The sequence below is a fragment of the Maniola hyperantus genome, chromosome 9, assembly GCF_902806685.2.
Source record: "Maniola hyperantus chromosome 9, iAphHyp1.2, whole genome shotgun sequence".
In the NCBI taxonomy this organism is placed as follows: Eukaryota; Metazoa; Arthropoda; class Insecta; order Lepidoptera; family Nymphalidae; genus Maniola; species Maniola hyperantus.
In genome coordinates this window covers 14262080-14287428 of record NC_048544.1, presented here as the reverse complement: position 1 = coordinate 14287428, position 25349 = coordinate 14262080, and the positions used below count along the sequence as shown (strand labels likewise).

The window sequence follows — 25349 nt, the reverse complement described above, 5'->3', positions numbered from 1 at the left end:
CCTAAAACCATGAGAATTTAGGTTAAAAGTGATGTTTTTAAAAAGTTTACTACATAAGACCTAACTTAAAACTTTGGCCATACATAACATTATTTTTAAAAACATTAATATAATATTGCTGAAAATTGTCATGTTTTTAGCGATAACCTAAAAACTACTTTATGCAGTTAACCATTTATAGATGTAGGGCAGCAGTAGGTATGTGTGTGTCACACAGACATGATTTGTATAGTAATTAGATTAAACTAGCTATAACACTTAAAAACACAGATTTTTATAAAATGTTACTAGTAGTCGTAGCTATTCTGTTTCTAGGTTTAATTTGCAACTAAGTGAACATGGAACAGGAGTTTTAAGCCCCAGGCATTAACTGGGTGTGACAAACTATCTTGAGTAAGGCCCCAACCGACGGCCTATACAAATTTTCAGTTGGAAAACGATACACCCATATTCTTGATTGAACTGACGACTTACAAGTCCTTCGGGCCTTATTTGCCTTAAGAAATAAACAGACTGTCCCGAACAATTTTTTTTACCATAAGAACTAAGAAGTACTTAATTAAGACGTAAAGAGCTAAGAAATTTAACTTAATTCGTTATTAACGAGTAAAGTAATAAGTTTGGAGGTTATAAATTTACGTCGCCGATTATCGTTAAGAAACGATAAATTAGTTAGATAATTTCATGTGGAAATTAAGAAAATAAACAAATATATTCAATGTTAACAACCTTTTGCCAATAAAATGTAGTTTGTTTGTAAGAAAACTGAAGTAATAGACTTACCTTCTGCATCAAATTTCGAGTTTTGTATAGCCATTTTCTAACACAATACACTTTTATAAAAGGTCAATTATTAGTAAGAATGATTAAGCACGATGTTTTCTTTCAATAAAGTTCATACTTTTGTAATATTTGCAAAATAAAGTTTGTTTTTAAGACGAATTTTCGAATTTTATTCATTTCATTATCGACATTGACTGTCACTTTGACATTGACATCTTTGACAGCTTTAGAACGTTCCGTTTATTTGGTACACTTATACTATGTAACCTTTACCTTACATTAGTTTATTTCACGCATTAAATACAATTTTAATGGTTTTAGCTATTTTAAATATAATATTTCTGCTTATTACGATCAGAAGTGATTGCGTTTTGCCATTATTTTTCCCTAAAAAAATTATATCCTCCAGACTCATTGCGTCAAACGAGATGTGTCGTCAAGGTCAACTTTCCATCCTGTCCAAACTTGACGTCGCATCCGCGAACGTTTTGTTCAAAGCTCTCGGCTTTCGCTCATTAGAATATTAGATAAAGTGCTTTTATGTAAGTTTATTTTGTGTTGTGTTGAACTTATCATAGGTATTAGATCTTTATCATCTACAACATCACTTTCTCTTCTTTCCAGATGCAGTTGAGGATGAGATAGAGAACAGAGAAGAATTTTTTGAAACATCCCTGCCATAAAATAACTTCAAAAATGTCTTCAGCGGTTGAGAATGGTGTCGTGCCAGATGACGCGAGGTAATTTTGTAGTTTTCTGTATTTATATTAAGGCTGGTAGAAACTGGGTGCTGGTAAATGCTATTACATTATTGCGTCGCTTCGCCTCAAAATATTCTCTAAAGACCGATCACTGGATAGGATTTTTCCAAATTCCACCCCAACATGGGGGTTTGAAATTCATGTAGTCCACGCGGTTGAAGTGGCGAGCATAAGTTAGTTTGTCATAGAATAAAAAACATTAATTTCTTTCACAGAGGCACAACATATTACTTCAACAAAGGTCGGTCCAGCGCAACTCTATGGCAGCGACTAAGCCTATTTTTCTCTATTTACTGGAAATCCATTTTAGTCGTGGTGACACCTTTGGTTCTACTACCAATACCTATTGTGAACGCATCTGCAGAAAATGCTACTGTAAGTATACAATTTAGTATCCTTATATGAAAAACAACCAACCTAAAACCAACATAAAAAATTGATTCAAAGTTTTTTTATACTTTCTGTCTGTGTTTAAAAATTATCTGTAAGAGCTTTAAAGTTGAAAGTAATAGATACCAGTTACTGCTAGTCACTACTTAGAGGCATCAGTACCATTATTATAAATGGGAAAGTGTGTTTGTTTGTTGGTTTGTCTTGTCCTTCAATCACGTCGGCAACGGATTGACGTGATTTTTTGCATGGGTATAGACAAAGACCTGGAGAGTGACATAGGCTACTTTTTATCCCAGAAAGAGTTCCCACAGGATTTTTAAAAAACCTAATTCTACGCGGACGAAGTCTCACGCATCAGCTAGTATACATATTATATTAAAAAAATATTAGGGTACCTTTGTAGGTATAACGTAAAACAAGAGTCAAAAAAAATTGTTTTTAAATACCTTCAAGTACCTAAGTATGTTGTTGAATAGTGTACATCAGCCTTTAGAATTACATTTCGGCTTTGTAGAGCGTTGTCTCTGTCACTCATACCTATATGATCAACCATACCGGTCTCAACGACTGAGACAATTCTCTACAAATCTGCTATCTCCTTCTAAAGGTCGATGTTCATCACTTTTGGCCGCGTACTGTACTACAGTCATCTCTTCCAGGCATCCTCCAACTCATTGTTTTTTTACAGGCATACAAATGCATGTATGTTGTCCTAATAATGGCCACATACTGGGTGTTGGAACTGCTACCTCTACCCGTCACATCTATGCTGCCTATAGTGTTATTCCCTACCCTGGGTATATTGGACTCTGACAGGACCTGTGCAGCATATATGAAGGAAACTAACATGATGTTTATGGGCGGCCTTATGGTAGCTGCAGGGGTCCAGCATTCCAAGCTGCCTAAACGAGTTGCCTTGTGGACGGTGCAGGTTGTGGGGTGTTCACATAGACGGTAAGTTATAAACTTATAATTCTCAACGACATGTAACAATCTAGTTCCATTCGGCAATAATAGATGGCGTCACTAGTAGCTTACCTCGCGTAGATATTACTCCAACGTACCTACAAACTTACATATTATATACATCGGACGGAACTCTCTTCACGCGAGTTCAACTCTCACTTGTCGGGATTTTTGGTAGTAAAATAACAATTAGTCGTGTTTGTTTTAGGTTGAACCTGGGGCTGACTTTCGTGACGATGTTTATCTCGATGTGGGTGTCGAACGCCGCTGCTACCACGATGATGGTACCAATCGTCGATGCCATCCTAGAAGTCCTTGAAGCGGTCAGTACTATTCGCTATTATTATTCTCTCCAAATATAAATAGCTAGCAGCTATTTTAGCATTTAAACTACCGTGAGTGATTAGCTAGCAGCTACCTTGGACAAAGAATTAGTTTGGCCATAAGGGGTAATGCTGCCAGCATCTTTGGTGCAATGCCTCGCTGCGGTGGGCTCGATGAGGTGTTAGATTTAATTTAATTGATTTTAGTTTTAATTTAATGTTTAGATTTAAGTTTATTTAATCTAATTGTCTGTTCTTATTATACCTTCCAAATATATTCTATTAATTATTAAAATATAATTCAAATTTTGAACGGGGACCATGATTCAAACAGTGCGCTCTGGTCCAAATAAGTGAATTTTAATGCAGTGATCAGAGATGATTGCGATCGTGACATTGTAGCTGTCAAACAACCGTGGTAGAGCCACCGATTTTGGTAAAATGACAGATACAATATCACGATCGTACTCACCTCTGACTGGTTAACTCTCGCTCACTATTGGCATAACAATGCAGTGTTGCGACAAGAATACCACAAATTCAGCCAATCACAACAATTGCGATTGTAATAATGATTGATGTAGGTTTTCTGGACCTGCAGAGCATTTTACAAAACCTCAGGTCAGGAGCCCAACGACATAAATCTAATTTGTCTATTTTTTTGTAATAAATCCATGTTTCATTTTATTTCAGCAAGGACTTGGCGATGTCTATGAAAACAGAAAAAAGGCACAGCCTGAAAATGGCAAAGATGCTAAAGTCCAGGAAAAAAATACAGACGAAGAGTGAGTACCTACTACAAATAAAATAAAAATAAAATATATTAAACTAGCTGATGGACTAAAATCGTGCTTTTGACAAGAAAGATACAAAAAGTTAAAATGGCGCGTGAAAAGTCATTTCCTAGGCAATATAACTCAAAAAAAAATTTATTTTCAGAAATCTAATGCCAAGTAATATAACCATCTGCTATTACTTGAGTATCGCATATGCGTCCACACTAGGAGGCTCGGGTACTCTCGTCGGTACCGCTACCAATTCCGCTTTCAAAGGAATATTCGATGGGTAAGTATTAACATGGCCTGGCCTTTTACGTGGCCTGAAGAAGCACGAAATAGAAAATTGTAGAAGGATCGGAGGGAGGCTTTTGCCCAGACGTGGGACAGCACAGGCTGATTTAGATTAGATTAGATTAGAAGTATTTACATTTAGTTTCCCAAGATGCTGTTATCCTGTGCTAGAAAAGGCAGAATTGTTCGACCCCTCATTAGGTGCACGATTCGTTTGGAAAACCGCTCGAGTGAGACGACTTGGCCATATACCAATATGTACGCCCCAGAAGATAATGTACATCGACCTTTAGTATGAGACTTCGGCTTTGTAGAGCGTTGTCTCGGTCACTCATACCCACATGACGTTTTGTCGGTCTCAACGACAGAGACAACGCTCTACAAAACCGCTATCTCTTTCTAAAGGTCGATGTACATTATTTTCTGCCGCGTACTGTACCAGTGGCGTGCACAGGGTTTGAAGCCAGGTTAGGCATTAGTTAGGTAGGAACCTGTTAACTGGCAGGTCATAATGAAAAATATGCATTGAGCTATTACAACTGGGGTAAGCAGTGCATTTATGCCTCTATGACCTGCACGCCGCTGTGTACATACTGTCTACATGACCATACTAACTTCACATGGATTGACTCGACTTGAAAATACTGATTAACACGGCCATACTGATACCATACTGAATACATGAACATAATTATTATACTAACTCGACATGATGAAACTGGCTCCACGTGGACATACCGACTTGCATTACTGTCTAGACACGGCCATACTGATGTAATGTGTGACTCACGGCTCTTGAAGCACCTTATAATGTAATGCACCTTAGAATAAGCGGACAGTATTATTAAAGCACGCACAAAAGCAACAGTCTTTTCTTATTTGGGCCTCCATTACCACATGGCCACCCTGCCAGTCGGTGTGTGCGCGCCTTTACCATGCGCGTGCACCGGCTGGGCACCAGAATTGGAAAATTGGAAATTCGAAAATTAAGTTCTTTTTTAAAGAAAAATCGAATCATCTTAAATCTCAACACAGCCATACTGATCATCAGAGTGGAAAATTGTTTATTTCAATATCTTGCATTCCGTAACACTACAATGTTAGTTAGTTCTTTTATTAGTAGTAAAACTAAACTTAAAATAATACGATCTAGAATTTTTTCACAAAAAATACGAATAAATTTTTAAATACTGTTTTTATTTTGTTTGCTTCAGTGAATTCCCCGAAGTTTCTGGCTCAGTGGACTTCTTCTGGTTTATGGCGTACAGTACTCCACCCATGTTGATCATGCAGATACTAGTGTGGGTGTCCTTGCAGGTCACCTTTATGGGACTCTTTAGGTGAGTATCAGTTAAAAAAAAACGCCAAAGTGCGAGTCAGGCTCGCGCACGCTGAGGGTTCCGTAGTACACTCGTATTTTTTTCGACATTTTGCACGATAATTCAAAAACTATGACGCATAAAAATAAATAAAAATCTGTTTTAGAATGCACAGGTAAAGCCTTTTCATATGATACCCAACGAGATATAGTTATCTTACTTCGAAAATTGAAAATACTAATTTTTAGTTCATGACCACAATTTAAATTTTTTTTGTGTGATGTAACCACAAATTCAGTTTTCAGATTTTTCCCCGAATGTCAGCTATAAGACCTACCTACCTGCCAAATTTCATGATTCTAGATCAACGGGAAGTACCCTGTAGGTTTCTTGACAGACCGACAGACAGACAGACATCAAAGTGATCCTATAAGGGTTCCGTTTTTCCTTTTGAGGTACGGAACCCTAAAAAATTGGACAAGTACGTGTTCTAGAGAGCGAGCCAGCGAAAATTTACATGTAATGTGCGGTGGAGGGTTGTCCCTGGTTCACGAGATACAGTCCGCTGACAGACAGATGGACGAACGGACAGCGGAGGCTTAGTAATAGGGTCTACAACTAAAAATGTATTGATCATGGCACCGATTCCGTTGTCTTTCTCTAAACTAAATTTAGAGTATCTGCATCCTTTTCTTTTTAACAATGCTAAAAAGGGACAGAACATGAACTTTACATTTAAAGACTCTAAATTTCAGTGAACGCTACAAATTTAAACAGTAGGCTCGCGACTGTGCGCTATAATCACGGGTTTTACCATCTAAAAATTAAATTTAAAACTGTCAAACTGCGTCTGTCCTTTTCATATTACATTAGTAAGAAAGAGGATGCTAATACTCTAAAATTAGGTGGTGCTCAGAATCAGAACCAATATATTATTGTTTTCAGGCCCAACAGCGAAGCCGCCAGGCGAGTAAACGTGGCGTCCACTGGATCCCATAACACTATGAAGGTCATCAAGGAGCAATACAAGCGGCTTGGACCTGTCACATTCCATGAAAAGGTATTAAAATCTAAAATTATTTATGCGCTACGTTATGAACTAGCTTATGCTCGCCTTATGTAGTCCGCGTGGACTACACAAACTTCATACCCTTAGGGGTTGAATTTTCAAAAATCCTTTCTTAGCGAATGCCTACGTAGAACGTCATAATAGCTATCTGTATGCCAAATTTCAGCCCGATCTGTTCAATAGTTTGAGCTGTGCGTTGATAGATCAGCCAGTCAGTCAGTCGCCTTTTATTTTTATATTTACTTGCTTATGCTCGCGACTTCGTCCGCGTGGACTACACAAATTTCAAACCCCTATTTCACACCCTTAGGGTTTGAATTTTCAAAAATCCTTTCTTAGCGGATGTCTACGTCATAAGAACTATCTGCATGCCAAATTTCAGCCCTATCCGTCCAGTAGTTTGAGCTGTGCGTTGATCAGTCAGTCAGTCACCTTTTTCTTTTATATTTATTTATAATTATAATGAAATTAGTATCATGTAATGAAATTGGCTATGCTGCGTTTGCGACTTATTGTTTATTGATAGTTTTTATTTTTAGTGTTCCCTACTAGGGTTAGACGGACGGACAGACAGATAGACAGACAGACAGACAATTAAGTGATCCTATTAGGGTTCCTTTTTCTTTTTGAGGTACGAAACCCTAAAAAAAGAAACTTGAGGACAGTAGGGTAGGTCAGGCTCCATACTAAAATATTACATTCAAACCCCTTTATAGTGTTTAAAAATTTAATGTTTGCAGGCTTCAGGGCTGCTGTTTCTGTTGACCGTGTTCCTGTACATCTTCAGGAAGCCTGGCTTCATGCTGGGGTGGGCTGACGTCATCACCGACATGTATGTATGAATAACACAACGTACACCCCCAACCCCCACCGCTAATATTGAAGCGAAACTTCTTTAGCCACGACTTGAGAGGAACTCTGATGTTTTTTTTCGGACTTCAAAAGTTACTACATACTACTACCTACTACTATAACTCCTACATTTAAACTTAAAAATTAAAATGGCCGCCAAACAGAACAGCTGTTTTGAGGCCGCCATCTTTTATCGAGTACAATAAAATCTTTTGCGGACTCATTTTCATAAAACAAGCAGCCCGACAAGAAAGCTAGTTAAAATAATAATGTGTTTAACAATTGAATTGAAAGAATGAGAATAATAATATTATGTCTGTCTATAAAAATACTGTGCCACTGTAAACTGGGGAGAAAAACGAAGACAGGTGATAGTACTGATGATTACTGATACCACAAAAAAAAACGCGAAAAATATATAAAAAATTCTATAATTTTGTAAAATATTGCAAAAACCATTGACTAACACTAGAGGTCAACGACCGTTGCGTAAGTAGGCCACTCGGAGTCAATGCTGCGTCGTAGGCGTGGCATTGACCCGAGTTTTGCACGCTATACATTGCGGGATTGAAAAATACTAATTCACTAAAACTACAATATGAGGTTAATGGCTATTGGTATTGGATTGTGTTTAGGTAGTATAACAATGGTACCGATTCCGTTGTCTTTCTCTAAACTAAATTTAGAGTATCTGCATCCCCTTCTTTTTAACAATGCTAAAAAGAGACAGAACATAAACTTTACATTGAAAGACTCTAAATTTTAGTGCACGCTACAAATTTAAACAGTAGGCTTGCGACTGTGCGCTAAAATCACGGGTTTTACTATCTAAAAATTAAATTTAAAACTGTCAAACTGCGTCTGTCCTTTTCATATTACATTAGTAAGAAGAGGATGCGAATACTCTAAAATTAGGTTGTGCTCAGAATCAGTACCATTATCGCTGTTTTCTTTTAATTGATAGGAAAGTAAAGGATGGCGTGGTTTCTATTTTCATCGTGATCCTGATGTTCATTCTACCGATGTCCATGGACTTCGTCAAGTTCTTCTGGTCTTCCTCTTCTTGTAAGTATTATTTTAATGTTATCTATTTTTTTATTAGAACTAGTAAGTAGTTCCGGAGTAAATACTCCGAAAAATTCTATCCCAGGAATTAGAGAGGGGGCATCCATAAATTACGTGAGATATTTAAGGAGGGGAGGGGGTCAAGTCAAATCTCATCTAATCTTACGTTGGAGAGAGCAAATATCACGCAATTTTTTTCTGATTGAAACAAAAAAATTATACTATTTTGGTCCATTATTAATCCAGATTGTATTTATTTATTTATTACACTTATAACTCACAGCAGTATTGATTACTAGTCTTAACTAGTCGTAAATAAAAGCACGAAGCAATTTTTTTTTCTTTTTACAATAACAATCCAACGCGTTTACGTGAGAAACTCACATTTTGAAAAATCTCACGTGAGTTTGGGGGATGGGGGAGTGGGTTGAATAAAATCTCACGACATCTCACCAGGGGGGGGGAGGGAGGGACAGAAAATTCAAAAAAAACACCTCACGTAATTTGTGGACGCCCCCAGAGCCTAAAGATTGATTAAAACCTCCCGAAAAAGGGACTGGCCCAAAGTTTGCTTTGGGCAAGTCCCTTCATCCCCTAAGTCATATTCAGAATTTATGTTTTGTACTCAGCAATTAATTCAATTAATTTTATTTATTGTGTTTTTTAATTTTTAGATGAAGAACTGTCGTCTTCCAAGCCGTCGCCCGGTATTGTCACATGGAAAATCCTGAAGGAGAAAATCCCATGGGGTCTCCTGTTCCTATTGGGTGAGTCTTATTATATATATTTTAATAGATATAGCGAGCAAACGAGCAGGCGGGTCACCTGATGTTAAGTGATTACCGCCGCCCATGAACATTTGCAACCAGAGGAGCCGCCGACGCGTTGCCGGCCTTTTAGGAATTTGTTGGTCCGCCCCTTGAATAACCCCATGTTATAATCTAGTGGGAACACCGCCGATGGGAGTTGGTTCCACAGTTTGCACGTGCGTGGAAAGAAGGATCTGGCGCAGCGGACGGTCGAAGTGCACCAGACACCCAGATGGTGAGGTGGTGGTATATAGCATGCCAGTCAAGTGGTTATCTTAAATATATATAATGTGTTTATAAACACTCTTGTGAAATAAAAGATCTTGCGTTGCTCTGTAAAGAGGATTATGTTTTATTAACGACCTGACATTTTACAAGAACCAAACACATAAGTTGTTACAGATTATCTTACCTGTAAAGAGAAACAACAATTGAAGCTATTATTTCACTGTTATTAGGTATTGTTTAAACTTTAAATTCTAATTTTATATTATAATTCGAAATTCACTCGCACAGCTAACGTTTTAATAAAATAACAACCTGACAGTTGACACTTGACAGCTCTCTCGGGTCAATGCGCGGCAGATTCAAATTATGTGATCATAGACATAGATAAGTGATGACATTGACATAGACAAATAAATGAAGAGAAATAAATGGGCTTCCTAAGCTCATTTATATCTCCCCCCCCAGCCGTCGTCAATTCAACACTGGAACCAATTTTGTTATGTGGAATAGGTTTGATTCACACTTCTTATGTCCTGTATTTATTTTGTAGACTGAGGTTGAAATTTTTTCTAAGACCTCATACGGGCCAATTTTTAACTCATCTAGTTTTTTCCTGTTTAAACGGTTACCATTTTCAACATATACTAAGTCTCCTACTTTTAATTCACATGTTCTCCTGTTCTTGTCAAAGTATTGTTTATTATAATTGTGCGATTTTAAAGTGTTTTCCAATGCGGTTTTTCTATCCTTCAATAAATCATTACGGCTTTTATCTTGTTTCAATTCTTCTGGTAGTATATCAACATTTTTTCCTTCCAATAGATATTTTGGTGAAAATCCTGTTACAGTATGTTCCGTTTCATTATACTTTTTTGTGCATTCATGAGCAATAGTTGTCCAAGCTAATTTATCTTTCCTTTCATTTATCTTACATCTTATTTTATTTGTCAGTGTTTGATTTAATCTTTCATTCAGACCATTAGAAAATGGTGAATTCACTGCAGTAAAGATGATAGGTATATTCTCTTTGTCTAAGAAATTTTTAAAATCCTTTGAATTGATGCCGGGATATTGATCAGATAAAATTAAGCCAATTTTATTTTCACGTGTTACCTTTTGGACCAACCTTATAAAATCATTGGCATTTTGGGTTTTCGAAGTCAAAATATAAGCATATCTCGAAAAGTGGTCTACTAGGAGGTGTAAATATGTCTTTGTAGAACGTGAGCCACCAAATCCACCAATAGTATCTATAGACATTATTTCAAAAGGATAAGTAGCCGGACCTAAGTGAGACATTAGTCCAAAATTATATTTCCCTCTAGATTTGTTTTTTATACAGATTTCACAGTTGTCACATATTTTTGTGATATTATATGTTAAATTTTTTGCTGTATAGAATGGATTAATTTTCCTTTTCATCTGTTGTATCCCAATATGACAGTACATATAATGTATTTTCTGTATAAATTTTTTACTAAATTCCTCAGTTAGTATTATCTTTTCCCTTTTCCCATCCTTACGATAGTATATGTTATCTTTTAATGTTACTTTATATTTATTCTGGTTTATATCTTGATTCCTTTTTTGATCATTTTGTATATCCTCTAGTTGAATCAAGTTTATAATTTTTAAAATTTCATCTTGATTTTCCCATGGGTCTAATACTGCATTTCTGCTTAAGCTATCTGCTTCCACATTGTATTTTCCTGGAGAGTATTCTATCTCAAAGTTGAACTGTGATAGGTAATACGTTAAGTCTCCTAGTTCCTCATCTGTTCTTGCCTTTATGTTCATTTTCTCTAAAGGTTTATGATCAGTGAAAACCTTGAATCTTTTTCCTATAAGCCAGTATTGCCAGTATTTTACTGCTTCCTTTATTGCTAAACATTCTAGATAAATGGCTTTTTTCTTTTTTTGTGTGTCATTTAATTTTCTTGAAAAATATGCACATGGTTTTTCTTCTCCACTGTGTTGAGGTTGCTTCAAAACAGCAGCGATACCTTGTATACTAGCGTCTGTATATATATGTATCGGGAGATTAGGGTCAAAGATCGCTAAAATAGGTTGCGAACAAAGTAATTTCAATCAATTGTTGTTTTATAATGTGTTTATAAACACTCTTGTGAAATAAAAGATCTTGCGTTGCTCTGTAAAGAGGATTATGTTTTATTAACGACCTGACATTTTACAAGAACCAAACACATAAGTTGTTACAGATTATCTTACCTGTAAAGAGAAACAACAATTGAAGCTATTATTTCACTGTTATTAGGTATTGTTTAAACTTTAAATTCTAATTTTATATTATAATTCGAAATTCACTCGCACAGCTAACGTTTTAATAAAATAACAACCTGACAGTTGACACTTGACAGCTCTCTCGGGTCAATGCGCGGCAGATTCAAATTATGTGATCATAGACATAGATAAGTGATGACATTGACATAGACAAATAAATGAAGAGAAATAAATGGGCTTCCTAAGGTCATTTATATATACAAAAGGAAAAGGTGACTGACTGACTGACTGACTGATCTATCAACGCACAGCTTAGACTACTGGACGGATCAGGCTGAAATTTGGCATGAAGATAGCTATTATGACGTGGACATCCGTTAAGAAAGGATTTTTGAAAATTCAACCCCTAAGGGAGTGAAATAGGGATTTGAAATTTGTGTAGTCCACGCGGACGAAGTCGCGAGCATAAGCTAGTATTATACAAAATCGCTTTTAAGGTCTTCATGATATGTTTCTCTTAGGGTCCATCACTGGATTTTCTCCAAATTAAATAATGATGATGAAGAAAATGGTTCTTGATTCATGATGATATTTTGATTCCAGGGGGTGGTTTCGCCCTAGCCGAAGGCAGCAAGGAAACCAAACTGTCCTCAATGATCGGTTCATCCCTCAACGGCCTCAACGGGTTGCCTCCTTCAGTGGTACTCCTCGTGGTTGTACTGGTGACGCAGTTCATCACGGAGTTCACGTCCAACGTCGCCATCGCTAACCTCATCCTGCCCGTGCTGGCTAATATGGTAAGCTATCCTCAACGATGGGTTCATCCCTCAACGGCCTCAACGGGTTGCCTCCTTCAGTGGTACTCCTCGTGGTAGTGCTGGTGACGGGAGACGCTAAGTAAGCTATGAAACGACTAGGTTTCTTTGATTTCACCCGTAGCCTAATATTTGACAGATGTCGATTCAGGATCAAAACCGAGAGTTTCCTCACTCTAATTCACTCAACCGACTTCCAAAAAGAAGGTGGTTCTTAATTCGGCCCGGTTTTTTTCGACTTTTTTTTTTAATGTATGTAAATCGATTTTGTCCAGGTTTCTGGACCGGTTTTCATATAATTATTTTGTCCAGGCTCGTGTCCTCGGCATGGACCCTCGATACCTGATGGTCCCGGCAACCCTGGCCTGTTCCATGGCCTTCCACATGCCCGTGGGGACTCCACCCAACGCGATAGTGGCCGGCGTCGCGCATATACCCACTTCCAAAATGGTAAGAGCTGTTATACACACCCTACACCCACACCCAACACCCACCCCACACCCAATACATACACGCACACAGCCACTGTCAATCACCCAGAGAACTTATGCAATAAAATGCAAGTTCAATCCCTGCTGGTTCCGGAACTTTTATATGTACCTATTAAAAATTATTTCGCCACAAAACTCGTTTCCAAAACCGTCGCAATTTCGCTTGCCTATTGATCTTCTATCGTATATTATACTAGCTAATTATGCTCGCGACCTCGTCCGCGTGGACTACATACATTTCAAAACCCAATTTCACCCCCTTAGGGATTGAATTTTCAAGAAATGCACACAAAACAAGGCTTGATAGCAGGGATTGGACCCATCTCGTCAAGGTGGGCGCACGCCTCATTGTCTGCTAAAAAATGGACTCCCACCTTAAGAAATGTGTAACTTAACGGTGAAAACTTTACTGGCCCATGTAATAATCTCGTGAATTAACTTTAGTTTTATGTTTATGCTGTATGATTTCTTTCTGTAATAAAAAAAATCCTTTCTTAGCGGATGCCTACGTCATAATAGCTATCTGCATGCCAAATTTCAGCCCGATCCGTCCAGTAGTTTGAGTTGTGCGTTGATAGGTCAGTCAGTCACTGAGTTGAGTCTAAATATATAAAAGGAAAACTTTTATATATTTAGAATATGCTCAGGAACTACACAATATTGTTCCTCCTTTACCGTTCTTTTGGAAAACAGTGAGAAAGCTACAAAAAAATCAAACAATCACACCTTTTTTCAGGCAATCGGTGGGATCGGCCCCAAAATTATCACGACGTTGATCATATGGGGCGCCTACCCTACATGGGGGTCCCTTATCTTCAAGCCGGAAGACATCGCAGCTTTGGGCACCTCTGGATTATCCCAGAAGGCCAATCTCGCTCTAAACTGCGACATTTCACCAAATCTCTTAGACGAGAACACAATGTTCAACTGTACTTCAACGTTGTCCAAAATGGCGAATAAGACGTTAGCTTTGCAAATCAGTAATAGTACGTTTAATTGTAATTACTTGCCTTTTGGTAAAAGTTAGAAGATAATTTCGTACAAGCATTTCATCTCACTCACAGATTATGCACAGGTACGTGCGAGTGAGACGGCATGGTTAGCGCTATTATTGAAGAATTCGCTTCAGTCTCACTGTAAACTGCAACGTTTCACCAAATCTCTTAGCTCAAAACGCAACGTTTAATTACTGTACTTCAACGTTGTCCAAAATAGCGAATAAGACCTTAGCTTTGCAAATCAGTAACAGTACGTTTAATCGTAATTATTTGCCTTTAAGAAAGTTTCGTACAAGCATTTCATCTCACTCCCACGTTATGCACAGGTCTACGTATGAGTGAGACTGCTATTATTGAAGGATCTTACTCTAAACTGCAACGTTTCACCAAATCTCTTAGACGGAAAACACAATGTTCAACTGTACTTCATCGTTGTCCAAAATGGCGAATAAGACGTAAGCTTTGCAAATCAGTAATAGTACGTTTAATTGTAATTATTTGCCTTTAGAGAAAAGTTGAAGAAATTTTTGTAGGTACAAACAAAATATAATCATTTCATCTCACTCCCATAATAGGCACATGTGTAGTGTGCGAGTGAGACGGCATGGTTAGCGTTATTATTGAAAGATTCGTTTCGTTATATAGGCTATAGGGTATTTGATGGTTCTAACCTTTACGCATAATTTGAGCAAATTAGTATTTTTTAAATAATAAAAATGGCGAGCAGACGAGCACCTGATATTAAGTGATTACCGCCGCCCATGAACATTTGCAGTACCAGAGGAACCACCAATGCGTTGCGTTGCCGGCCTTTTAGGAATTTCAGGAGTTTGTCCGAACTCGAATCATTTGGCCGTATTTCGATAGTGGAGTTATAGCTTTGAACTATCAAATACCCTGTTTAATAGTTGGGAACAGAATGTGTGGAATGTATAACTGCAAGCGATTTTGGTGCTTAGTGGGTCCAATACAAAATGTTGCCAATATATTAAAAAAGAAGTATTTATTGTATTACTTACCAATGTGCTAAAAGATTTTGGTAGACATTTTTTTAAGTTTTTATTTTAATTGTGTAATGCGTACAGACTGAGATCTCACACGCCATTTTAAGTTTGTGTCAACTGTCATGTCAAAAGTACGATTTTGGGAACCGTACTTTTGACATGACAGTTGACACAGAGTTAAATGGCGAGTGAGTTCTCATTTTGTACGGACTATACTTATCTTTTAACTTAGGTGTAGCTGACTCGGCCACTTTACACACGTTTATAATATATATTTTAAGCCAATATTTATATTTATATCGTATTTCATAATATGCACAAATATTTATAATATATTATACTAGTACGTATATATAAACATTATAAGATAATAAATATTACACCAGCAGTTTATCGATAGTCGACTATCGACTTTCGAACTCCCTAGCTGGCAGAGGTACATAACGCATTATATAGCGACGCGCCGATGCGCGGACGCAATTGCAAGGTTAAAGAGTCAAATCCCAGCTTTGACGCGGAACGCATGTCTCTCGTGCTCTCGTTCATAATACGCGCTTATGTATATCTGCTTACATCTTGTGATTTCGCTTTCCCGCTACGCTTGGCTTACGCTTAATTCCTGTGTAGTGCTTTTAGTGCCTTATAGAATATGCTAAACCATTTCTGTGCACCTTCTACCATGTTTGGGTGATGTATATGTAATATTGGAACAGGAAGGAAATAAACAACATATCTGGGGTCCCATCTTTCATTTCCTCGCCTGCACAGTAGGTACCTGCCGACATCTACAGGAAGACTACAAGTACGTACCTACTGAATTACTTACATATAACAAATATCACCTCTGATATATTACATAAACATTGGCGGTGAATACCTACCACATACCGCCATATTGGTGACCTCCATATACTATCGAACATGAATAAGGACGTACAAGGCACGTCGGCAACATTGCCGCCCGACGATAGTGAGGGGAACGAGTCGATAAATCACAACGATGTTTTTAAAGTTGGAGTACGGGTCCCACCGTTCTGGCCTGAGGAGCCAGAGATTTGGTTCGCGCAGGTTGAGGGTCAATTCGCCATATCAGGAATAACCAGCGATGCCACAAAGTTTAATTACGTCATAGGTCATCTTGATAATCAACATTCCAAAGAAGTTAAGGATATTATAATTAACCCTCCCGCTAGCAACAAATACGACAAACTCAAAGGCGAGCTGATAAGGAGACTGACTGCGTCGAACGAGAAAAAAATAAAACAGTTGTTGATGCACGAAGAGCTCGGCGATCGCAAACCTTCCGCTTTTCTGCGCCACCTTACAGGTTTAGCAGGCGCTGACGTCCCAGATGACTTTCTGAAGACGATTTGGATCAGCCGACTCCCGCATGGTATCCAGACGGTGCTCGCCGGTCAGCCTGCAGGAACTGCGCTTGAGGACTTAGCCGACTTGGCGGATAGAGTGAACGACCTGGCTTCTTCAACACCCAAGGTAGCTTCCCTAGCTAACGAGGTCCCTAGCTCACTCATCAGCGACCTCACTAAGGAAGTAGCTGAGCTACGGAAGCAGGTTCAACAAATGGCAACGCAGAGGAACAGCAGATCACGTACTCGCACACCTCAAGGCAAGCGTAATTCTTCAAGGCAACGAACACAATCCAACTACAGGAAGTTTCCGCTGTGTTGGTATCATAGCAAGTATGGAGATAAAGCCCGCACATGCGTTCGCCCCTGTGACTTTAAGTCGGAAAACTCGACGGGCGGTCGGTAATGGCGACAAACGATTGCCCATCAACATCTACTGGTCGCCTGTTCGTCACTGATCGGTCTTCGAAGACGCAATTTCTGGTCGACACCGGTAGCGACCTGTGTGTTTTTCCCCGATCAGCGTTACGTGAACGTCGTACTCGGACTGAATATACGTTGTGTGCAGCTAACGGTTCTGTAATAGCCACTTACGGTTTTGTGAACTTAGATTTAGATTTCGGACTGCGTAGGACTTTTGTGTGGCGTTTCGTTGTAGCAGATGTTACAAAACCAATAATAGGCGTAGATTTTCTAAATTATTACAATCTTGTAGTAGATTGTCGCAATAAGCGTTTGATAGATAATCTTACTTCTGTAACGACTACGGCTACATTGGCTAATTGTAAGAATGTGTCTTCTGTAAAGATTGTAACCGGCGAAACACGATATCACAAGATCCTTGACGAGTTTCCCGAGATAACACGACCAGCTGGTAGACATCACACAACACCACATAACACAGTCCATCACATACGCACCACTGCAGGCCCGCCAGTATCATCACCTCCTCGTCGACTAGCTCCGGACAAACTTAAGATTGCGCAGAAGGAATTTCAGTCTATGCTGGCCAGTGGCACAGCTAGACCATCCGAAAGCCCATGGTCGTCGCCCTTACATCTAGCGCCAAAGAAAGATAACGGCTGGCGTCCATGCGGCGATTATCGCAAACTTAACGCCCGAACGATTCCGGATAGGTATCCGATTAAGCATATTCAAGATTTTACGCATAGCATTTCAGGTTGTAAAGTTTTCAGCACCTTAGATCTTGAAAAAGCTTATAATCAGATACCTATAAATCCTGAGGATATTGCTAAAACTGCAATCACCACACCGTTTGGAATGTTTGAGTTTCCGTATATGACTTTTGGTCTAAGGAATGCGGGACAAACATTCCAGCGGTTTGTGGATGAAATGACAAGAGGGTTGGACTTCGTTTATTCGTACTTGGACGACTTTCTGATTTACTCAAAGAGTGAAGCAGAACACGAGGAGCACCTACGTCAAGTCTTTGGCCGACTAAAACAATATGGCATGTTGCTTAACACGTCGAAGTGCGTCCTCGGTGTCAGCGAGGTAACTTTCTTAGGTTACTCAATATCGGAAAGCGGTACGAAGCCATTAGATTCGAAGGTGAAGGCGGTACAACAATTTCCTGTCCCCACCAACGTGCGACAGCTCAGAGGATTCCTGGGTATGCTCAATTTTTATAGAAGATTTCTACCCCAAGCAGCCCAGGTTCAAGCCCCTCTACACGCTTTGTTGACAGGTTCGGTAAAAGGATCGCAACCAATTCAGCTCACCGGAGAATCCTTAGCTGCATTCCAGGAATGTAAGGTAAGCTTAGCTAACGCTGCCTTATTAGCTCATCCTGATTGTGCAGCCAAGCTTGCTGTTGTAACTGATGCTTCTGACAAAGCCATTGGCGCAGTTTTGCAACAGTACAAGGACGGTGCATGGGAACCACTAGCTTTCTTTTCCCGCAAACTCAGCCCATCTCAAGTTAAGTATTCGCCTTACGATAGGGAATTACTAGCTATTTATGAGGCTATTAAATATTTTCGGCATATGTTGGAGGCCAGGCATTTTATTATATATACTGACCATAAGCCGATCAGTTTTGCATTCCATGAAAGGAAGAATAACTGCTCGCCTAGGCAGTACAGGCACCTTGACTTTATTGCCCAGTTCACCACGGATATCCGCCATATATCCGGTAAGGATAACGTCGTGGCAGATACTTTGTCGCGCATCGAAGAACTGGTAGCACCCGTGAGTCTTGAGACGTTAGCACAAAGTCAAGCTTCTGACTCCGAGCTCAATGAACTCCTGAAGGAAGGTTCATCATTGCAGCTTCAGAAGTTACATGTCCCGGGAAGTCAATTACTGCTGTACTGCGACACAAGTAGCTCAACTGCCAGACCTTTTGTCCCGAAAAACTGCCGGAAACAGGTCTTTGACAGCCTGCACTCTCTAAGCCACCCTGGTGCAAACGCCTCGGCCAAGTTAGTAGCCGAGCGATTTGTTTGGCCAGGTGTGAGAAAGGACTGCAGGGAGTGGTCACGCACTTGTATCGCGTGCCAGCGGGCGAAAGTCAACCGTCACGTGACCGCACCGCTTGGCACCTACAACTTACCACGCTGCCGTTTTCAGCAGATACATATCGACTTGGTAGGTCCACTTCCTATGTCGCAAGGCTTCCGCTACTGCTTGACGGCTGTAGACCGCTACACTCGATGGCCTGAGGCAACGCCCATACAGGACATAACAGCGGAAACCGTCGCGAAAGCCCTGCTGTCAACGTGGATAGCCCGCTACGGGTCGCCTTCTGTTATTACAACTGACAGAGGCCGTCAATTCGAAAGCGCCTTATTCCAACACCTATCGGAGTTGGCCGGTTTCGAACACAAACGGACGACAGCTTACCACCCTGCATGTAACGGGTTAGTTGAACGATTTCATCGTCAACTAAAAGCAGCCATAGTATGCCATGCCAATGATCAGTGGACAGAGTCGTTACCATGGGTCCTGTTGGGCATAAGAACTTCGTTTAAGGAAGAACTGCAAGCCTCCTCCGCAGAATTAGTTTACGGAGAGCCGCTAAGGCTACCCGGCGAGTTCCTAGAGCCTACTGCCACTGGTACTTCAGATATAACGGAATTCTCCGCTAGACTCCGAAACTTCGCCGAAAAATTGCGACCTACACCAACCTCGAGGCACGGTAAACCCAGGGTATTTGTGTACAAGGAGCTCGAGACCTGCGAGCACGTGTTCCTTCGCGAAGACGCAACGCGGGGCTCGCTCCAACCCGCCTACTCTGGGCCACACAAAGTTCTAAGTAGAGGAGAGAAGGTATTCAAAATCCTCTTCAAAAATAAAGAAATGACGGTGTCCATCGACCGCGTGAAACCGGCCTTCATACTGTCAGTCCAGAACGAAGAACCCACACCGGCAGTCCTCAAGACCTACACAACGCGTTCGGGCCGACAGGTTAAATTTTGTAATTTTTATCGACCTTAACGGTCTGGAAGGGGGTGGTGTAGCTGACTCGGCCACTTTACACACGTTTATAATATATATTTTAAGCCAATATTTATATTTATATCGTATTTCATAATATGCACAAATATTTATAATATATTATACTAGTACGTATATATAAACATTATAAGATAATAAATATTACACCAGCAGTTTATCGATAGTCGACTATCGACTTTCGAACTCCCTAGCTGGCAGAGGTACATAACGCATTATATAGCGACGCGCCGATGCGCGGACGCAATTGCAAGGTTAAAGAGTCAAATCCCAGCTTTGACGCGGAACGCATGTCTCTCGTGCTCTCGTTCATAATACGCGCTTATGTATATCTGCTTACATCTTGTGATTTCGCTTTCCCGCTACGCTTGGCTTACGCTTAATTCCTGTGTAGTGCTTTTAGTGCCTTATAGAATATGCTAAACCATTTCTGTGCACCTTCTACCATGTTTGGGTGATGTATATGTAATATTGGAACAGGAAGGAAATAAACAACATATCTGGGGTCCCATCTTTCATTTCCTCGCCTGCACAGTAGGTACCTGCCGACATCTACAGGAAGACTACAAGTACGTACCTACTGAATTACTTACATATAACAAATATCACCTCTGATATATTACATAAACATTGGCGGTGAATACCTACCACATACCGCCATATAGGTATATCAGCTTACCTACTGATACCCTAGCTTTTTGGTTTGTTACAAATCGTCCACATTTTGTTTTTTTTTTTCGCATTGGCATGCAATAATATTACTTAATTGTATTTTAGACATTATTTTTTTAAATAAATTGTTATCTATTTAAAAAAAAACCTTTTAGCACAAAGCATTTGTCGTGTTCAAAACAAGCTTAAAATAAATAAAGCATTTACTTACCTACAATATTTTTGTAGTACTTTTACTATACAGTAACTAAAAGGTTTCATACTTAACAGTGTACAGTACGCGGCAGAAAGTAATGTACATCGGCCTTTAGAATGACATTCCGGCTTCGTAGAGCGTTGTCTCTGTCACTCATGTGTGACGTGTTATCTGTCTCAACCACAGAGACAATGCTCTACAAATCTGCTATCTCTTTCTAAAGGTCGATGTACATTACTTTCTGCCGCGTACTGTAGATAGCTAAATCTATTGTACACAATCTCTGAGCTACCGGCCGAAATTGATAATAAATATAATATCTCGATATTTTATTTAGCGACGTTGTTAATTGTCAAAATATATAATTTTCCACAGCATTATGGTAATTGATAGAGATAGCTATATATAACGGCTGAACTTAATATTCAATCTATCCGTAATGGTAGCAACGTTTTATTTATCAAAAAGATCATACAATTTTTGACAGTAATACAGCGCTCAGTAATTTATTGACAGATGGATTGATTATTTATCATTTCAGATCTGTCATTTTACTTAAAAATTGTGTACAACAGAATAAGCCACAATTATTTACCCCTATATACAGGTTGTTATGTTGAAAGCATTCAGTGAGTCGAAAACTTAAACTTATTAATTGTACTTATTAGAGAGAGAGGAAGGAATTTGGTCTAGAAAAAAGAGGATTTTCTTGATATTTTCGGTAGATTTTTTTTTTTCAAAAAACTGAGGTAAAATAATATTTGCACTTGTCATGCTCGTAAAGTTCTTCTTTGTACTGGCTGTAAGCGGCCTAAAACTGCTTTACATGCTCTTGTGCGTAAAGTGTTTAAAAGTAAACAAGGATCTATCTGATGACACAAAAAATGTAAAGTATATAATTTCTATAGTGCCAGTAACATTTTGCACTTATTGCATTGCAAGATTGCTTTAATTTCACTTTATACATGTACTTATAATAATATTATTGTTTCATTTCCTCGCAATTGAATTGAAAAACAGAGTGTATAACTCGGTCATAAAAGCCATTTTATCCTCACCTTCGGCTCGGATAGATGAACGTCTCGGATAAAATGACTTGTTTTATGCCCTTGTTGTACAAACTACTATTTTTGTACACATTGTGATTAATTCCGTTGTACACAATCTCTAACTAAATTCACGTGTCTGAGTCTAGTGCCAACATTTTCCGCAGAAAGCACTATGAAAAGGATAGCATAAGATTAAGCCTGTCAATTTAGTTTAAAGATATAAAACAGATTAGATAGTAAAACAGAATCAGCCGCATTATGTTTTTTGCCTAAAGTTGATATTTGTAACCTTAATAAACATGTATAGAAAGCGATATTAATTAATAGCCTTAATTTAACTAAAATAATAATTAATTAGGTAAAGAGAAATAATGCCTAATCTGTATCATTCCTATTTCCTACTATATTTCTTACAATACTTTTTTAAATACTGGTACCTACTCAGCTGAAAAATATGTAGTTAACCAGTGCCAAAGATGAGAATATGGAGTCGAATAAATCAAAATACGTATGGGTATCATAATGTAAAAGTGGCGTAGTTTAATACTGAAACAAGCTTAAATAATAAAATATTATAAACTTGTCGATACATTTATTAACGGCCTAAATTATTAATCTATCTGTAATCTGTCGATAAATTACTTAGCAATATTGTTATCTGTCAAGAAGACATACAATTTTTGACAAAACAACGTTGTTAATTAACGTATAGGATTTATTATTGATTTGGGCCGTTAGAAACATTGTTACTTGTCAAAATAAGCCATTAATTTTTTTGAGAAATTATAACAACGTTGCTAGCAATTGTTGTCAATATTCAATCTATCTGTAAACTGTAGATACTTAGTAACGTTGTTGTAATAATTTGTCAAGAACACCATACAATTTCTGACAAATAACAATGTTGCTAAGTAACTTATCTCCAGATATTGAAAACGGACGGTTACTTATGATTAGATTAAAGATAGATTTATTATCCCTGGTTTTTAGGTACCTAGGTAACTCAAAACTAAAGTGTACCAAAATGAATGTCGCCATGGGGCAACTTATTTTTTAATAACGTATTTTATACTACTTTACATAATATTAAAATCCAATAATGGATATTTTTAGATATACTGCAGGTATGGTTTAAAATACCAACATACTCTTGTAATGTACAAAACATATTGTATTTTTGTATGTGCCTAATTGATATTTCTGACTAGCTAATACTCACTTTGTCTTTTTTTATAAATTCTGTGTGAAAACTTTGATTTTCTCGGATAATAAAAAGTATCCTACTTCCATCTCCAGAAATGCAAGATCGGTTTAGCTGTTCCGTTCGGTTGAGGCGTTAAGAGGTAACAGACATGAGACAGACAGACAGACAGGACGATATAGTATCGCATTTATAAATACTTGTATGGAAGTATGGATTTGTTGAAACATTTAAAAACGTAGTGAGCGCATTTGCCGTTTCGGGGTCGACTACTAAAGGTTCCTAACGACCACTAAAGGTCTTCGCACATTACATAGACGCGATGTCGACTCCGCTCCGACTCAACTCATAGAAAAGCATGAAAATGTGAGCTTTATTTCATGTCTCTTACGGTGGATTTTTTGATTAAATATTGAAAATTCCACCTTAAGGACGGGTAAATCAAAGTCGTGGCGCGTGAATCACTGTTTTAGAAATTCTACTGTAATGAGTACGATATAAAGCGCACACTTCCATGCTTTGTTGTAAGTCGAGTCGGAGTGGAGTCTGCGTCGTGACATCTATGTAGTCTGTGAAGACCTTAATAAGCATAGATTATAATAAAAAATAATTAGACAGGCCCAGAAATATCTTTTTGCGTTAAATAATAAAATAACTGTTTGATAATTAAAAATAATTACTTGAAGATGGAAACAAATAAACTATTAATAAACTTAAATCTAAAAAAAAAGAAAACAATATTAAATTAAAACTAAAATAACTGTTTGATTGAATAAGAAATAATATATAATGCGGACAAAATAAGTTCTCTCGTTCTACTTTAACTTTGTATGTCAACTGTCATTTTAAAAGTACGATTTTAGTCCTTATTTTAAAGGTGAATTTACTTTTGACTTGACAGTTGACACGTGTTAAAATGGCGCATGATAACTCATTTTGTACGGACAATACTAAGGCATTGAGCTTATTGTCGGTATTTAAAAAATCATCCTTTAATATAATTAGCAGATCTGACATTTTTCTTAATTCAGAATAACTAACTATAATATTTTAGTATATTGTGATAAATTATTTATAGAATGTGAATTTTGTACGTGGTGCCAGTCATTGGCAATATCGTATGCCAACTGGCATTTACAGTTTACAGAGTTCAAATAAATCGTGTACAAGTACCGTAATATTATGTTAGAATTGTACGTGTAAATATATTTGTGGAAATGATCAATTGTTTCTTATTTGTGACTAGCTTATGCTCGCGACTTGGTCTGCGTGGACTACACAAAATTTAAACCCCTATTTCACGGGTTGAATTTTCAAAAATCCTTTCTTAGCGGATGCCTACGTCATAATAGCTACCTGCGTGCCAAATTTAAGCCTGATCCGTCCAGTAGTTTGAGCTGTACGTTAATAGATCAGTCAGTCAGTCACCTTTTCCTTTTATGTACAGTACACTGAAAGTGATGAACATCGGCCTTTAGAATGACATTTTATCTTTGTAGAGCGTTGTCTCTGTCACTCATACCCTAATGACTTTTTATCGGTTTCAACGACTGAGACAGTGGCCAGTGCTCTAAAAATCTGTTGTAACAGATATCGATGTTCATCACTTTTGGCCGGGTAATGTATTTAGATATCTGATACGTTATTCAAAAGATAAACAAATCCCCGCCATAGGAAGGTTTTCCTGAACAGTTGAAACCGGAAATTTGGCGGTTACCTACTTTATTGGTGTGGAAAATGGAGATATATTTATGTAAAAAATATTAGAAAAAAACCGACTTCCAAAACCACTACAAAGTAAAAAAAATTGTGTCGGGCGAGTTTCACGCTTTGATTTCTAGTTTCTTTTACTGTTTTTTTTTTACCTTGCTATACTTCCCGTTAAGGTGCCACGTATACGATGTACTTACAACGAAAAATCGGACGAGTGCTAGTCTGACTCGCACACGAAGTGACGAAGTGAGCCGCACCAGGGGCGTTACGGATATTCGCATCCGCATCCGCAAATGCGGAACATTCGCATTAATTCAGACATCCGTATCCGCATCCGCGGATGTCATAATATTGGCATCCGCAACAACCCTGGTTTGTACCATCGGACAAGAAATAACACTTTAATTCTTCCTAATGTCATGGCGGCCATTTTGAAATTTTTATTTTTTGTTGTTATAGCTGCAATAGAAATACACATATTCTGTGT

At 38.3% G+C, this 25349-nt stretch overlaps 2 protein-coding genes across 2 annotated transcripts in view; both read left to right on the top strand.

Moving 5' to 3' along the window:
* Vps45 (vacuolar protein sorting 45) overlaps positions 1-21256 on the top strand; it is an 81647-nt gene extending 60391 nt beyond the window's left edge. The window contains exon 10 of the transcript XR_011237125.1: positions 20974-21256. The gene's annotated coding sequence lies outside the window, so the exon portion shown is untranslated. The remainder of the gene's footprint in view (positions 1-20973) is intronic.
* Positions 1409-21013, top strand: Indy (I'm not dead yet). Its single transcript, XM_034972289.2, has 15 exons — positions 1409-1523; positions 1760-1919; positions 2626-2891; positions 3112-3226; positions 3920-4011; positions 4166-4291; positions 5511-5636; positions 6561-6675; positions 7425-7516; positions 8501-8601; positions 9276-9368; positions 12483-12676; positions 13007-13144; positions 13922-15419; positions 20697-21013. Exons 1-14 carry the CDS (start codon positions 1480-1482, stop codon positions 14210-14212), a joined length of 1953 nt encoding a protein of 650 aa, XP_034828180.1. The 5' UTR covers positions 1409-1479; the 3' UTR covers positions 14213-15419; positions 20697-21013.
* Positions 21257-25349: the final 4093 nt, after the last annotated feature.

What these genes read in the sequence shown, in the direction of transcription:
- Indy (XM_034972289.2), top strand. Translation starts at nt 1,480, where the DNA reads ATGTCTTCAGCGGTTGAGAATGGTGTCGTGCCAGATGACGCGAG. An exon ending in TCCTAGAAGTCCTTGAAGCG is followed by an intron (nt 3,227 to 3,919) that starts GTCAGTACTATT and finishes ATTTTATTTCAG; the next exon opens with CAAGGACTTGGCGATGTCTA. An exon ending in CTGTCACATTCCATGAAAAG is followed by an intron (nt 6,676 to 7,424) that starts GTATTAAAATCT and finishes TAATGTTTGCAG; the next exon opens with GCTTCAGGGCTGCTGTTTCT.